The sequence below is a fragment of the Grampus griseus genome (genome assembly GCF_964374135.1).
Source record: "Grampus griseus genome assembly, chromosome: 5".
NCBI lineage: Eukaryota > Metazoa > Chordata > Mammalia > Artiodactyla > Delphinidae > Grampus > Grampus griseus.
This window is the reverse complement of record NC_138998.1, coordinates 72,953,520-72,970,247: the sequence shown is the minus strand read 5'-3', so window position 1 is coordinate 72,970,247 and position 16,728 is coordinate 72,953,520. Positions and strand designations below refer to the sequence as shown.

General features: G+C 37.5%; 1 protein-coding gene across 2 annotated transcripts in view; it reads right to left on the bottom strand.

The window, feature by feature from the left end:
• The window catches only part of LMLN (leishmanolysin like peptidase), a gene marked incomplete at both ends in the record, with an annotated part of 74,200 nt that overhangs the window by 25,639 nt on the left and 31,833 nt on the right, over positions 1 to 16,728 (bottom strand). The window contains 5 exons of one of the 2 annotated variants that reach the window (XM_082654686.1): positions 773 to 883; positions 7,011 to 7,087; positions 10,048 to 10,155; positions 11,618 to 11,735; positions 15,017 to 15,111. In XM_082654686.1, coding sequence (XP_082510812.1) covers positions 773 to 883; positions 7,011 to 7,087; positions 10,048 to 10,155; positions 11,618 to 11,735; positions 15,017 to 15,111 — 509 coding nt within the window. The remainder of the gene's footprint in view (positions 1 to 772; positions 884 to 7,010; positions 7,088 to 10,047; positions 10,156 to 11,617; positions 11,736 to 15,016; positions 15,112 to 16,728) is intronic. The other variant, XM_082654687.1, reaches the window with a different exon arrangement.

Genomic DNA, 16,728 nt, shown 5'->3' with positions numbered 1-16,728 from the left:
TTCAAATGACAAAATTACAGAAATGCAGAACAGATCAGCAGTTTCCAGGGGTGGGAGGGAAGTGGGTATGGTTACAAAAGGTCAATAGGAGGGATCCCGGTGGTGATCCAAATATTTTGTATCTGACTGTATCAATGTCAATATCCTGGGTGTGATATGTACTACAGTTTTGCAAGATGTTACCGATCAAGGAAACTGGATAAAGTACACATGAGATCTCTATTTTTTCTACAACTGTATATGAATCTACAATTACCTCAAAAAGTTTAAAAATATATACATTTGTAAATAAATGAGTGCATGTGTGTGTGCGTTTCCCCCAAAATTGGAGACTGTATTTTTTAAAAAGCTTGCTAGGTAATTATGAGATGGATCCAGATTAGAGAACCACTATTCAAATGTTGCTTTATGTTTTTGATACTGAATCAATAGTTGCATCTATGTTTATGAGTGCATTCTCTGAAGAAAACAAATAAGAATGCTAGAGTATGCAAAATTTTGCAATATATATATTTATGAATTACAAGGTAAACAGAAATGTTTTATGGCTCTGGCGCTCACACTGTAGATTCTTTTGGTATACGCTTTAAAACAATACTGTGGCTACTTATTATGATATTATCATAAAAAACTGTAGATGGTTTTCTACACATTTTGAAATTGAACTGTTTAGACCACATTTTGAAAATAGGGACACTATAGGCTCTGGATAGAGAACAAAATCAGGAATAAACTGTGTCATCAAAGACATTAGGAGGAAATGCATCCTTACTTTTGTCTCTGCTGATCAATCCAGAATTTACAGCTCCTCCTGACAAAGTCACAGCCCAGTCCTCGGCCCCAGTCTAACTTCTCAGCCATGCTGTAATTAGCTTTATACCAGCTGTGGAAATAATTGAAACAAAGCACTTTATATTACTGTCATTTAAAAAACAACTCCAGCATACCAATTACAAATCTCAACAATAAGCAAACTAGAACCTCAAAAAGGACTTTGGTGACCATCCCCACAGATGAGCATTTATAAACAAAGTCCTTGCTGCACAGGATCACTGCAGCAGGGACTGTGAAATTTTAGTCTTGAGGAAAACATGAGTACTCGAGGGTGCTTTTACATTTGAAAAAAACCAAACCAAACCAAATCGTGTTCCCACTGTAATTTTCAAAGATGATATAAGTCACAGAGGAGAAAATGATTAAGGTGTGAGACAAGGAGAATAAAGGGCAAAGAAACAAAGAGAATGAGAGAAAAAGAGAAGGGAGTAAATTGAAGAAGAAAAGTAGAATTACTAGTTGTCTAGCCTTTACCTAATCTGATCCAGTTGGCCCTAGTTTCTTGCTTCCCTGGCCTTGAATTTGTGATATTCTATCAATATGGGTCCTGCTTGTGACTAAACATTACACCATTATAATAAGACAAATGAATACTATGGCCAATACATTAAAAATGTTCCAATTTCAGAGAAAAACCACAGTGATTTATCGATACTTTCCTGGCAAAATTAATCAAAGGCAATGAACCTACTTTTAGTTTTTCTTCTTTATTCGTAATGACAAGATTAGTTTACAAGTTATAAAGCTATACAAAATAGCTTCTTTCATGCTTGTATTATATCTTCTCCCCTTAGAATTACCAAAACAGTAATAAATACACAGGCTCAAAAGTTGAGGGAATGATAAGAATCATCCCCTCCACTCTAGCACTTCCCACAAAATCTAACAACAGCAGAAATATGCAACATAGCATCTTTCAAAACCTTCTCCCCTTTCAAAGAACAGAACACTGAGAGAGAAACTGAAGAAATAAAGCCTGGCACTCCAATACCAAAATGCCTGAAACCTCTGCAGCTACAGTGTAAGTCACCTTAATTAGCTAACTTGGTAGCACAGCAGGTCAAGCTGCCCGGATAGTAACAGGTGCCCTCAATCTTGCACACTAGCAAGTATTTTAGCAGTGCCTAGGTAAGGAAGTCTTTCTCCCAAAGGATAAAATATAATGTAATTAGATTCCCTTAGGAATTACCATATCTAGTATAGGTTGATGAGTGCAAAGCATAGTATCAACACTGTCATTAAATCATTTGCTAGGCACTCCAGCTACATTTCTTGAAACCTCCTTCATGTTTTCTTTGCAGTTCTTCCTGTACTATTAGTCAACAGTTATTAAGCACTTCTTATGTGCTAGGCACTTTGCTAAGTGTAGCTAAGGCTACAGCAGTGAATAAACACTTTATGCCCTTGTGAACAATATAATCTAGTGGGGAAGGCAGATACCAAAAAGAAAATTACAAGTGTGATAAGTAGGACAGGGGTTAAGTACAAGGTGATAATAGGAGCACATTGATAGGGAAACCTAAGCTAGTCTGGGGAATTAGGAAAGGTTTTTCTGAGGAAGCAACTTTAAGCTAAACCTAGAAGGGTGAGCACAAGTTAGCTGAGGGAGCAATTAGAAACAAGATTTTTTGGTGGCATTAGTGGGTTGTGAAATCAATTTAGTGGATCTTAATCAACGTTTCTTTCTCTCTCTCTTTTAAAATCAATAGAATACATCTGTAAAAAAAATTACATATTAAAATAAAAGATTAAAAAATAAAATCAATAGAAAAGAGGACTACATTGTAGATAGTAAGGGTAAATATTGTTTCGTGAAACTTTGAATGATTCAGTTTTTGTTGTTTTTAATTAATTAATTTTGGGCTGCACTGGGTCTTTCTTGCTACCCGCGGGCTTTCTCTAGTTGTGGTGAGTGGGGGCTACTCTTCATCGTGGTGTGAGGACTTCTCACGGCAGTGGCTTCTCTTGTTGTGGAGCACGGGCTCTAGGCATGCGGGCTTCAGTAGTTGTGGCCTGCAGGCTCAGTAGCTGTGGCTCACGAGCTCTAGAGCGCTAGTTGTGGCGCACAGGCTTAGTTGCTCTGTGGCATGTAGGATCTTCCCGGACCACGGATTGAACCCATGTCCCCTGCATTGGCAGGCAGATTCTCAACCACTGTGCCACCAGGGAAGTCCTGAATGATTCAGTTTTACATGTAATACCTAATACTTAATTGACCCTTATAATGTGCCAAGTACTCTATTAAGGAGTTTACATGTATCAACTCATTCAAGGCTCATAAAACTCTATGAGGTAGATATCACTTTTTATCCCTATTTTATAGAGGAAAGAACTGAGGCAAGGATACAACTAGTAAATGGCAGAGCTGGGATTTGAATCTAGGGTTCTGGCTTCAATGTTTTCGAGCTTTAAAAAAAAATGGAAATATAATTCACATATCATAAAATTTACCCTCATAACGTGTACAATTCAATGTTTTTAGTATATTCACAAGGTTGTGCAACCATTACCACGATCTAATTTCAGAACATTTTCATCACCCCCAAAAAAACTATGTACCCATTAGCAGTCACTCCTTAGTCCCTGGCAACCACTAGTCTATTGCCTGTCTTTGTAGATTAGCGTATTGTGGACCTTTCATAGAAATGGAGTGTGGTCCTTTGCGTCTGGCTTCTTTCACCTGGCATAATATTTTCAAGGTTCATACATCTCGTAGCATGTATTAGTACTTCATTCCTTTTTTAAAACATTTTTAGAGCAGTTTTAGGTACACAGCAAAACTGAGTGGCCAGTACAGAGTTCCCATACACCCCCTGCCCTGCAACACACATACCCTCCCCCTACCATCAATATACTGCAACAGAGTGCTACATTTGTTACAATCAATAAACCTACATTGACACGTCATCATCACCTAAAATCCATAGTTTATATTAGGGTTTACTGTTGGTGTTGTACATTCAATGAGTTTGGACAAATGTATAATGACATGTAGCCATCATTATTCTGTAAAGTATCATACAGAATAATTTCATTGCCCTTAAAACCCTCTGTGGTCTGCTTGTTCATCCCTCCTTTCCCTTAACCCCTGGCAAACACTGATCTTTTTACTCACTCCATAGTTTTGCCTTTTCCAGGATGTCGTATAGTTGGAATCATACAGTATGTAGCCTTTTCAGATTGGCTTCTTTCACTTAGCAATATGCATTTAAGGTTCCTTCATGTCCTTTTATGGCTCGACAGCTCATTTCTTTTTAGCTCTGAATAATATTCCATTGTCTGGATGTACCACAATTTATTTATCCATTCACATATTGAAGGACAACTTGGTTGCTTCCACCTTTTGGCAATTATGAATAAAGCTGCTATAAACCTCTGTATAGAGGTTTTTTTGTAGGCATAAGTTTTTAATCCGTTTGATTAAATACCAAGTAGCATAATTCCTGGGTTGCTATGGTATGAGTATGTCTGGTTTTGTAAATCAATGCCAAACTATTTTCCAAAGTGGCTGTATCATTTTACATTCCCAGCAGCAGTGTATGAGGGTTCCAATTTTCCCACATCAATATTTGCCATTGTCTTTTTTTTTTTTTCTTTTTTTGGGCTTGCTGCATGGCTTGTAGGATCTCAGTTCCCTCACCAGGGACTGAACCTGCACCCTCAGCAGTGAAAGCGCGGAGTCCTAACCACTGAATTCCCTGCCATTGTCTTTTTTATTATAGCCATCCTAGTGGGTGTGAAGTAGCACTGTGGTTTTCATTTGCATTTCCCCAATGATGCTGAGAATCATTTCATGTGCTTATTAATCATTTGTATATCTTTAGAGAAATATCTATTGAAATCCCTCACCAATTTTATTTATTTATTTATTTGTTTGTTTGTTTGTATGCGGGCCTCTCACTGTTGTGGCCTCTCCCATTGTGGAGCACAGGCTCCAGACGCGCAGGCTCAGCGGCCATGGCTCACGGGCCCAGCCGCTCCACGGCATGTGGGATCTTCCCGGACCGGGGCACGAACCCGTGTCCCCTGCATCGGCAGGTGGACTCTCAACCACTGCACCACCAGGGAAGCCCCCTCACCAATTTTTAAATTGAGTTGTCTTTTTATTTCGAGTTGTAAGAGTTCTTTATATATTCTGGGTACTAGATCCTTATCAGATAGATAATTGGCAAATATTTTCTCCTTTTGTGAGTTCTTTCCACTTTCTTGATAGTGCCCTTTGAAGTACAAGTATTTAATTTTGATGAAGTCCAATTTATCTATTTTTTCTTTGGTTGCTTGTGCTTTTGGTGTCATATCTAAGAAATCACTGCCTAATCTAGTATCATGAAGATTTACACCAATATTTCCTTCTAAGAGTTGTATAGTTTTAGCCTTATATTTAGGTCTTCAATCCATTTTGAGTTAATTTTTATATATCATGTGTGGTAGGGGTTCATTCTTTTGTATATGGATATCCAGTTGTCCCAACACCATTTGTTGAAAAAACTATTCTTTCCCCATTAAATGGTTTTGGCACCCTCGTCAACATCTTTACTCTTAACCGTTATATATGTATGTGTGTACTTTGGTCGTGATGCATTTCTCACTGTGTGAGACACCATGCCTAAAAAACTTCTAAACAACATTTTGCAGAATGTGTGAAGGGCTTTGGGCAGTAGAAAGGACCACCTGAGATGCAGGGAGACATTAAAAAAAGGCAACTATAGTAATCCAAGGAAAAGATAATGGTGGCCTTGATAAATGTGACCCAAAAAGTAGACAGACTCCTGGGATACTGAAGAGCTGAAAATTAAGCAAGATTTATGATTGATTAGATGTGAGAGGTAGGGAGAGGGAGGTGTCAAGGATGATTCCCAGGTTTCTGGATGGAAACATGATAATGTCTTTTACTGGGAGAAGAAACTTAGCTAATCTACACTGAAGTCTTATGGATTTATGAAAATTAATTTCCACATCTACAATTTAAAAATACTGCCAGATACTTAGAAACATCTGGCTCATTTTTCTCTTGCAACAGAAAAAGGAAGAAATGCTTTAAAATTCACCAGTGCCATGGTTTCACTAGTCACTCACACACTCCACAGTGCTTTTATATCCTACTGGTATCTTAAAGAAACTAGCATTATTTACAGAAGGGCTATAAATAGGTTGTTAAACAGAGCAGCAGGACCACTTTTGTTGGCCATTGCTTGTTAGAGATAAATGGGAAAGAGCTATAATGGCACTAAAAGGAATCCAGCATTTTTTTTTTTCTTTTCAAAACTACTAATTTCCCGGGCTTCCCTGGTGGCGCAGTGGTTGAGAGTCCGCCTGCCGATGCAGGGGACACGAGTTCGTGCCCTGGTCTGGGAAGATCCCACATGCCGCGGAGCGGCTGGGCCCATGAGCCGTGGCCGTTGAGCCTGCGTGTCCGGAGCCTGTGCCCCGCGGCGGGGGAGGCCACGACAGTGGGAGGCCCACATACTGCAAAAAAAAAAAAAAAAAAATGAATTTCCCTACTTGGTCCACTGAAAATGACGAGAAGCAATGACAACCCAGTAGAAATGAACACAGTCCCTAGACTGTGGTTTCTAAAAGCTATTCTCCATCAAAAGGAACATTCCAGTGCTCCTTGGAAGACTGGCTAATGCCAGATGTAGGATGATACAGGGTATGTGCAGATCAGCCTGGTACATCCTGCTATACCAAAAAGCAAGGAAGCTATCAAAAACTGAGACTTGTTAAAAAAAAAACCCAGGAACCCACAGTGAAAAAGACTCCCACCGGAGTCATTTAAAAACGGTATTCTATTGCTTTACAAGAAAGTTCTACTGCCTTAAAAACCAGGAATCTATACATAAACCAATTTCACTTACAATTAAAAAAAATTGTTTAGGTAAGCTTTTCCTTCATATCCGCATGGCCTCTACTTATTAAAAAATCTCATAATGCCAGGGATTTATTTCTATTCATTACTATACACCTCAGGGTCTCAAACATTTACTGAATGAATGAATGGAGGTGGTACAGGTAATGGATAGCTAACTGCACAAAATTTTAAAAATAGGTACATTTTACTTCAGTGTAAAATGTCAGTATTTTCTTAAGCTAATGTTTATTTCATCTTAATAGTAATCTTAATATTCATTTCATTTTAATAAACAATTCATATAAAATTCTCACAGCTGTCTTACCCAGTGTCCTCCATTAACGCCAGAGTGATTCGAGAGAGGACTCGGTTCTGGGTGTGAGAACCAGTCATTGCTTCATTCTGAAAATCACCAACAGATTTTAATTAGAAGACTGGACTCCTTGCAAGTCCCAATAATTTCCGTGAGTGCTTTGATGTATATTTAAAATGTTGCAAGTGTGAGGGCTGACAAAATATTGACTTAAAATAGTGGAATACATAAGTCGTCTTTAAGATGACAAGACTGAAGCTTAAAGCAAAATCTACTTTCTGCCTCAAATGTCTATAGTGTATACAATTTCCCTGTAATGATAGATAACTAGCATTTAGAACTCTGTGATAAAAATGAAGATAAATATATGGAAACAGAAATACTGTAAAAACATTACACTATTCAGGCAAAGTAAAGTGGGTGGTTGAGACAGATGCCCAGATAATGGAGTGGGGAATGGAATACTTGCCTGAATTACAAAGAAAATGCTTTTATAACCAACTTTCTATACTTTGCGATCACATATTAATATGCAAAACAAGTATCACAGAATCATAGGATCAAAGGAGTTGCCTGAGGGAACCAAAATATCGAGGTCTACTAACTACCCAATGTCTTTTTTTTTTTTTTTCCAGTGTCTTAATTTCTATAATAAAATTCCTACCAGGAGGTCACCTAATGGTAAGGACTTCACTGTCTCTCAAGGAAGCATATTCTATCTTTGGGAAGCTCTGATTATTCCTTTTTTTGGGCAGGGGGGCGCCTGTACGGCTTGCAGGATCTAAGTTCCCAGACCAGGGATCAAACCCATGATTTGATCAGCAGCGAAAGCACGGAGTCCTAACCACTGGACTCCAGGGAATTCCCGTATTCTGCTAATCTTTATGTTGAACACTGGATGGCCATCTCAAGTACTTTAATATCATCTTTTAAAAAAAATAGTTCAAGGACACAAAGTTGATTTCAGAGGAAAGGCAGCGGTTAATGAAACTAATAAAATGACTACTCTCAAGTTTTCTATTGAAAACTAAGTAAATTTTCATTTCTGGACAATCTACAGCTTTCTAAAGGGAATCACTTGAGAAAACTGCTTAAGGAAAATAAACTTATTCCCATGTGAGAAATAAGTGTATGTGTCTTCCGTAAGTTTTTATCACTGTTACTTTGTGGTCACCTAGATAAGAACAGTCAGCAAAAGCATTAATTTCACTCTTTTCATAATTTTGCTAACTTGGATCATGGTGTATGTAACCTGCAACCATTTAATTATTTAAACAGACGTCTAAAAAAAAATACACACACACACATACACACACACACATATACACCCTTTGACCCAGAAATTCCATTTCCAGGGATTTATCCTTCCTTTTTCTATATAAACAAATCTGATCTTGCATTAACTTTCTAGTTCTGCTCCCCTGGAAACCTAATAAGGGTGGAATGTCAACTGTGTTACTAGGCAACAGGACTTAAGGAAAAAACACCACCTGTTATGCCTCTAGACTTGGGATTACTATAAATGAACATGAATACCTGTTGGTAAACCACAGTTTTGGACTTCTCTGTGTGCAGTGATTCTTATGGGTATGTCCCTTACAGGCATCTGGAAGTTATGTCTATGAAACTGTTAAAAAAAGATGTTGGTTCTTATTTGGGACATGGTACTTCTAAACCAGGCTGGTTCTTGCACCCCTCTATTATGGTCTTATGCTTATGGTATTTGAGTTGGAGGGAGAGGGAGAGAGGCATGGATGACAGCTGTTAGACTACTGTGTAGAGCACTAGAGAAATGCCTGACTCTGACATGCTGGCATGCTGTACTTTCTTTCTTGTATCCTTCTAATGGTTTTTGAATGTGACCTGTTTAGGTCTTATAGGTTTGACTGACTGTTTAGTTGAACCAAAGAACACCTACTGGAATGCCACTCCTGTAAGGCACTGAAGATATAAATAAATTGCTCATTACAACATTTTTAAGACAAAAAATTTAAAACATAATTATTCATTAAAAAGGACTGTTTTTACATTCATATAATATTATGTAGCTGTTTAAAAATAAGTAGATCCATGTATACAGTCTATTCTACTAATGCATGTATTTTTGTAATGTAAATGAGCTCATGTGAGACTAGTAAATAAGGGAATGACATCAGTATAAGATGGAATCATGTTGGTTCATAATGATTCCTCTCTGGATTTTAATGTTTTGTGCAATGGAGCAATAGCAGCTAAATTAATCACTTTGCTGTACACCTGAAACTAATACAACATTGTTAATCAACTATGTTCCAATATAAAATAAAAAACAAACAAAAAACCAAAATACACTAAGAGAGCAGAACACAGCAACAGAGGAGTGCTGTGCTGTGTATGATGCTCATTCACTCCATGTTCTTCCAACTGGCTCAGTATGGCCAGAGGCTTTGTCTTCGAAGTGTTTGTTGCATTGTTCTCTTACCTTTGTACATTTTACTCTTGTCCCCATTATTCAGATTTATAGTCTCCCATCTATCTACCATTGCCTTTTGCTATTGTTTAAGGTAAAGAAATACTAGAGTAAATACAGGAGTTTATTTATTGGAAATATGATGTCTTTTCAGACTGAGCTAGTACTTTTATTACGACTTATTGCTTTTGTTAATAACCTGGTATTTGTGTTTCCTACAATCCTTGTTACTTTTAGTGTTCGATTTTGAAGAAAGAGGTTCCTTAGGAAAGCATACATTGTATGATAGCAGAAGCACTTATACTGCCTTGGAAAGATGTCTAAGATATATTGTTAAATGAAAAAAGTTGCATAAATGTATGAACCTATTAAAAAAAAAACTGTGTGTCAGTGTTTCTGTCTATCTATCTAACATTTCTGGAAGGATATTTAAAAAACTTAAATAGTGATTACATCTGGAAAGTGGATCTGGAAAGCTAAAGGGGAAAGGGACTTTTTAAATTTTTTTACTTTATAACCTATTATATATTTGAATAAGTTGAGTACGAATTCTTTTATTAAAGAAAAAATATGTCTAGTAAAATTCTAAAATAAACTGACCTCTAATAATCGCTTTTCCCAATGGTTGAGCTCAGTGCCCATACCACCTTGATTTTCAAGTTCCATTCCCTCCAGAATTGGACAGTTAAAATGTTTTCGTGCTTCATCCTAATAATCAGAAAAAAATAAGTAAATAAACCCTACAAAAGTACAACATAACGGCAAACTCCTTACCACACTGGATATAATAAAGTAGTCTTTAAAGAATTACTTTGGTGAGAAGAGAGAATGTCTTCTAAAAATATAGTTTTTTTTTGTTTGTTTTTGTTTTTTGCGGTACGCGGGCCTCTCACTGTTGTGGCCTCTCCTGTTGCAGAGCATAGGCTCCGGACACGCAGGCTCAGCGGCCAGGGCTCACGGGCCCAGCCGCTCCACGGCATGTGGGATCTTCCCAGACCGGGGCACGAACCCGTGTCCCCTGCATCGGCAGGCGGACTCTCAACCACTGCGCCACCACGGAAGCCCTAAAAATATAGTTTTTAATATAATTAAATATTTTGATACTGTCACACTTTTCTTTGCTATTGAACTACTATTTCTCTTAATATTTTTTCCTCTATTTGAAGATTTTGGCTTTAAGTCATATATTTCAAAAAAGTTATAGACTGGTATGATTGCCATTTGTAACTGTTGTGTCAACAATGATTTTAATGCAGGTATAAACTGCTCTTATTATGGATATAGTTTTTGTAAGAAAAATAAGTTGTTCATTAGAAAACAATTTTGTTCATTTGGTTTCGTCTGTCCTTCAGTTAGAGATTTCCAGGGATGGGAAATATCCCAAGAGCAGTGCAAAAGTTCAGAGGTCAGAAGGAGCTGTGTGTAGTCAAGGAAGGGGGAGAAGGGAGAATAGGTTTCTGTCATTAAACAAGAGGGTGTGATGATTAATTTTATGTGTCAACTTGGCTGGGCCACAGATAGCTGATCAAACATTATTCTGAATGTTTCTGTGAAGGTGTTTTTGGATGAGATTAACATTTAAATTAGTGGGCTTTAAGTAAAGCCGATCACTCTGTAACATAAATGGGCCACTCAGTTGAAGGCCTTCATAGAACAAAGGCTGACTTTACCCCTGAGCAAGAAGGAATTTTGCCAGCCGACTTCTTCTGGACTCAAACTACAACTGTTCCCTGAGTCTTCAGGTTGCCAGCCCACCTCATCAGATTTTGGACCAGCCAATTACTTAAAATAAATCTCTTTATCTTTTTCTCTCTCGACACATCCTGTTGGTTCTGTTTTTCTGGAGAACCCTGACTAAAACAGACTCCAAATGAAACGACCAGCAATTATGCATATAGTACCAGGGATCCTAAGAGGTATCACAACAGATCACTGGTATCACAACTTAAAGCAGTGGGTAGAATGCAGCCATAAGAGTCATCGCCAAATTTCTGTTTCCTCAGATTGTGCTTGGCCTGTAGCTTTACTGTACTGCCTTTATATTATGTTTCCTACTACAGGCTTTGAAATTTAATCATTAGATCTTAAACAATAATGATTAGTAAAGAAGGGACTATAATGAACGAAAAGAGCAGATGGCTCATGAGACATGAAGTTCAGTGATACTCACAACAACACGAGGTGTTACTAGAAGATACACAGTGTGAGGAACTCTCTTATTATCTCGAATATCCCACAATCTCTCCACTTTTCGAACTACTTTATCACTCCATTGATATAATCCAAGACTGCAATTAAAGAATAAAAAGACAGTCCTTTCTGCAAATTCACCACCACTTTAAGTGTCAAAGTGTTTATGAATATCAATATGAAATTAAAATATTTGAGCTTACTATACACCAAGTGCAAGCAAAGACTTGATAGCATTTTCTAATTTAATCTTTTCAATAACTTTATGAGATTATCATCACTATTTTGCAGGTAAAGAGACAGAAGCTTAGAGAGATGAAGTAACTTGCTCAAATTCAAATAGCTAATTTTTGGCTAAGATGACAATGAATTACTTCCTCTTAACAAATTTACTGGATAAAACAAAAGCATGTCTAGAGACATATCCTAGTACTGCACATAACAAAACTTAACAAAAGGTGACATTTTAATTTAGTGGGAAAGCATAATTTACTTAATAACTGTGCTGTAAAACTGCTTATCCTACTAGGAAAAACAAAGTTAAATCCCTATTTTACTCCATATACAGAAATAAATTCCAGACAAATGTCAGTAAAAACGGCAGAGTAAGGACCCCTGAACTTTGTGAAAGCAATGGGGAAAGTATCAAAATTGGCCAAATGAACTTTTTCAGAACTCTGGAAATTAACCAAAGGCTTGTAGTAATCCAGGAAGCACTTCTTTAAGAAAAATGGATGAATCTCAGTAAGAATAGCAAGCTTTGTGGCGTTTTCCCATGCCCTCTCTCCAGCTTTGTGGCAGCTTTGAAAACCAACAGCCCACAATCATGGTGAAAATCAGCAATCTGGCAGCCAGAGGGAACAGAAGGGGGTTGACTGGCAGAATGCATTAAAAAAAAAACATGATCCAACTATGTCTACAAGAGACATGGTTCAGAGTCAAGGATACAAATAGGTTGAACGTAAAAGGATTAAATGCCTTTTATGCCCATGCTTTAGAAAGATTATTAATTCCTTTCCTTTTTCTGTGGCAAGGCAATGTTTAAACATAAATAGTGAACAAAGCCAACAAGAAAATAATCAGTTTTTACCTCATTAATAACTCCAATATCCTCTTCATCATTCACATTTCAAGATTAATGGTTTCTCCAAATAAATAGGTTAGGGCCAAATCCGACTCTTTCTATGTCTAACACCTGAATTTCATATTATTATATTATGTCCATTTATACTGTAAGATTTCCTGCTTTTGAGGAATATCCCGAATGTAAGAAAGCACTGCAAATTATCAGCTTAACAATGGTTCTTGTGTGTAGTAATCTCTCTCCTCCTTACCTACATCACTGTGTAGATGTTGCCTATCTCACTATTTATGTGTTTCCCATAAAGACCACAATTCTTAGGAAAGACCAGACTTCTCCCATACCACCAAACGAACACAATCTAGGAAGTAAAACATGTATTTCTACATTAGAGTTGTTTCTTCACATGTACTCTAAAAAAATACTATGATGAATAAAGTACTATCTGTTTTAATATTTACTTCTAGCTACCTAAATGGAGATCTTTGTGTGAGAATTAATTTTGTATTCTACATCCATATACCACTACTCTGATAAAGAGATGAAAGAGTGTCAGCACCCCGAGAAGGTTTCTTTATGCCCCCTCTCAATCTGTTCAACTTGTATGGCATTTAATAGCCTGCGGCTTCAAGTAAAACTACTAATCTGTCTTTTACCGTTGACTGTTTTTAAACTCCATACAACTGAACTATGACTTTTTTTTTTTTTTTGGCTGCGTTGGGTCTTTGTTGCTGTGCACGGGCTTTCTCCAGTTGCTACGAATGGGGGCTACTCGTCATTGCGGTGCGCAGGCTTCTCACTGTGGTGGCTTCTCTTGTTGTGGAGCATGGGCTCTAGGTGCGTGGGCTTCAGTAGTTGTGGCACACGGGCTCAGTAGTTGTGGCTCACGGGCTTTAGAGCACAGGCTCAGTAGTTGTGGCACACTGGCTTAGTTGCTCTGCAGCATGAGGGATCTTCCCAGACCAGGGATCGAACCTGTGTCCCCTGCATTAGCAGGTGGATTCTTTTTTTTTTTTTTTTGCGGTACGCGGGCCTTTCACTGTTGTGGCCTCTCCCGCTGCAGAGCACAGGCTCCGGACACGCAGGCTCAGCGGCCATGGCTCACGGGTCTAGCCGCTCCGCGGCATGTGGGATCTTCCCGTACTGGGGCACGAACCCGTGTCCCCTGCATCGGCAGGCGGACTCTCAACCACTGCGCCACCAGGGAAGCCCATGCAGGTGGATTCTTAACCACCGCGCCACCAGGGAAGTCCCTGGACTACGACTTCTTTTATTGAAACTTGTAACTGTGATATTCATACACTTTACTGCATGCAGCAATAATGTGTTCTTTTTAGTGCCTTGTAGTTTTTGGTTATAGGAATATATCACGATTTATTTATCCATTCTTCTATTGATGGACCTTTGGGTGGTTTCCATTTTTTGTTTATTAATAACAAAACTGCCATGAACATTCATTTTCATGTCTTTTTGTGGACATGTGCTCTTAATTTAGAGATTCATTTTTTATATAAATGCATGCAAATGGTTATAGTTCTGTGACTGATATTCTATATAAAATTCTTGATAATTTTTTTTTAGTAATTCTTGGTATTATTTCTTTTAGGCCCTGAACCTCTAGGTCACTGTTAATATGATGAGCTAAATAAAATACCAGTTAACATGTAAATATTGCCATGTACAGGCAATAATTATTAAAAAACCAAACTATAACCAACCCATATTTTCCCATGGCCTGACTCTCCTATAAAGTAATACAAGCTACAGAGTGGTGGAAAAGAGCTCTGCCTGGCAAAGAGTCCTGGCTCTTTGGATAAATCACTTAAGTTTTCTACATCTCAATTGTTTCATCTGTAAAATGAAAAGGTGAAGCTAAATGAACTCTTTTTTTTTTTGGAGTATAATTGTTTTATAATGTTGTATTAGTTTCTGCTGTACAATGAAGTGAATCAGCTATGTGTATACATATATCCCATCCCTCTTGGACCTCCCTCCCACCCTGCACCCCCATCCCATCCATCTAGGTCATCACAGAGCACTAAGCTGACCTCCCTGTGCTATACAGCAGGTTCCCACTAGCTAGCTATTTTACACATGGTAGTGTATACATGTCAATCCTAATCTCCCAATTCATCCCACCCTTATATCCTATCTTGTTTTAATAAGATAGGACATACAATCTTCTTAGGCTAGCCATAAAGCCACTATTATTTATGGAACTTAACATGCTATGATTCTCAGCTGCTAGTCTTAGCACTCTCCTAAAAGAGAAGAACAAGAACAAAAAAAACCAAATACCTATAGTTAAAAGGTGGGAGACCATCTGCAAATCTTGAAGTTAGAGGATTTCCATCTTTATCATGGTAGAATGCAAATAGCCCAGCAGAGAAACCCTGTAAGAAAAAGTTCAAAATGTCTTACAGTGAAAAATATCAAATCTGACTATAGATATCACAACATGCCACTATCAAAAGAGAACACTGATACAACCACATAAAAGTGTCAGGCCAATATTTCTACAGGAACTTGCCATATACTGGAATTGGACTGAAATTAAGTGTTTCATATTATGAATTTTAAATTTCAATTACTTGAGATAATTCTAAGTGAGGAAACCAAAAGTAATAGTAACAAAGACATTCTTTGGTTGGTATAGACAATGCATTTATTTGTTTAAAGACGTGTTTATAATAGTTGGTCCTCTTCACATGAACTTACTAACAAACTCTACAATTGCAACCAGGGAAATGTTACTATTAACAACAATTAACAATACAGTTTAGAGCAGGGGGGTGTGCTAGTAAGATCACTCATAAAAATTCAAAGTCTTTGATACCAAAGTCCATATTTAATATATATCTATATCTAAAATAAAAAAGACTATAAATGTGTGTTTATGTGCGGGGGTGATACTTCGGAAAAAAGATTGGAAACATATATCGAAATGTTAGCTGTGGTTCTTTTGGTGGTAGAGTAATGTGTAAAATCATTTGTATTTCTAAAAGTTTTTTACAATGTGAATTTGTGTGTTTATAATCACATTTTTAGACAGTATTTTAAAGAAGTCTTCAATTTTAATAAGATAGTAGCTACTTCACATAAAGGTATTCGAATTCCCATTCTCTATCCCCTCTCCCAAATAAGATGAGAAAATGGGCAAAAAAAAAATTATTGACATTTGATATCTCCTATTTCATTAGTGAGATTTCTTTTCTTACTTTCTTTCCTAACCTAATAACTAAAACAAAGTGCTTTTGTAACTACTAATTTAAGTATGGTTTTTTTTTTTCTTTCTTTTTTTTTTTTGCGGTACACGGGTCTCTCACTGTCGTGGCCTCTCCCGCTGCTGAGCACAGGCTCCGGATGCGCAGGCTCAGCGGCCATGGCTCAGGGGCCCAGCAGCTCCGCGGCATGTGGGATCTTCCCGGATGGGGCACGAACCCGTGTCCCCTGCATCGGCAGGCGGACTCTCAACCACTGTGCCACCAGGGAAGCCCTTAAGCATGTTTTATACACTGAGACTATGCTATAGTTTATATCCAAATAACTAACAATCACAAATGATCACTTAATTAATCTATTTCTTTGGCAAATGTCTTTGCTTACATAACTGTGGCCTGTGTCATTCAAGGCTTGCCAAAATGATTAATGGAATCCAGAGTATTCTTTTATTCCTACATTTCTTCTTTTTTAATCTCTGAAGATGCAAAGAACATTTAATGGAGTCAGGTAAGAAAATCTAAACAGTTTTTAATATACAATTCACTGAAGTTATATAAAGCTTAAAATAGTATGCTGTGCCTCATCTTTCATAATATTCTAAATACACATTTTTTTCCACAATATCAATTTGAAAATTTTTCTAAGCACTCACATTTCAGAAGGCTTATCTGGTATTGAAAGAACCAGGAATGACTGTATTTGATAGCTAGAGCAATATATAACTTTATAGGGAATAAGTGTATTTGTTAAACATTTAATTCTTAGCATCCTCCAGGATGGTTTTTGAG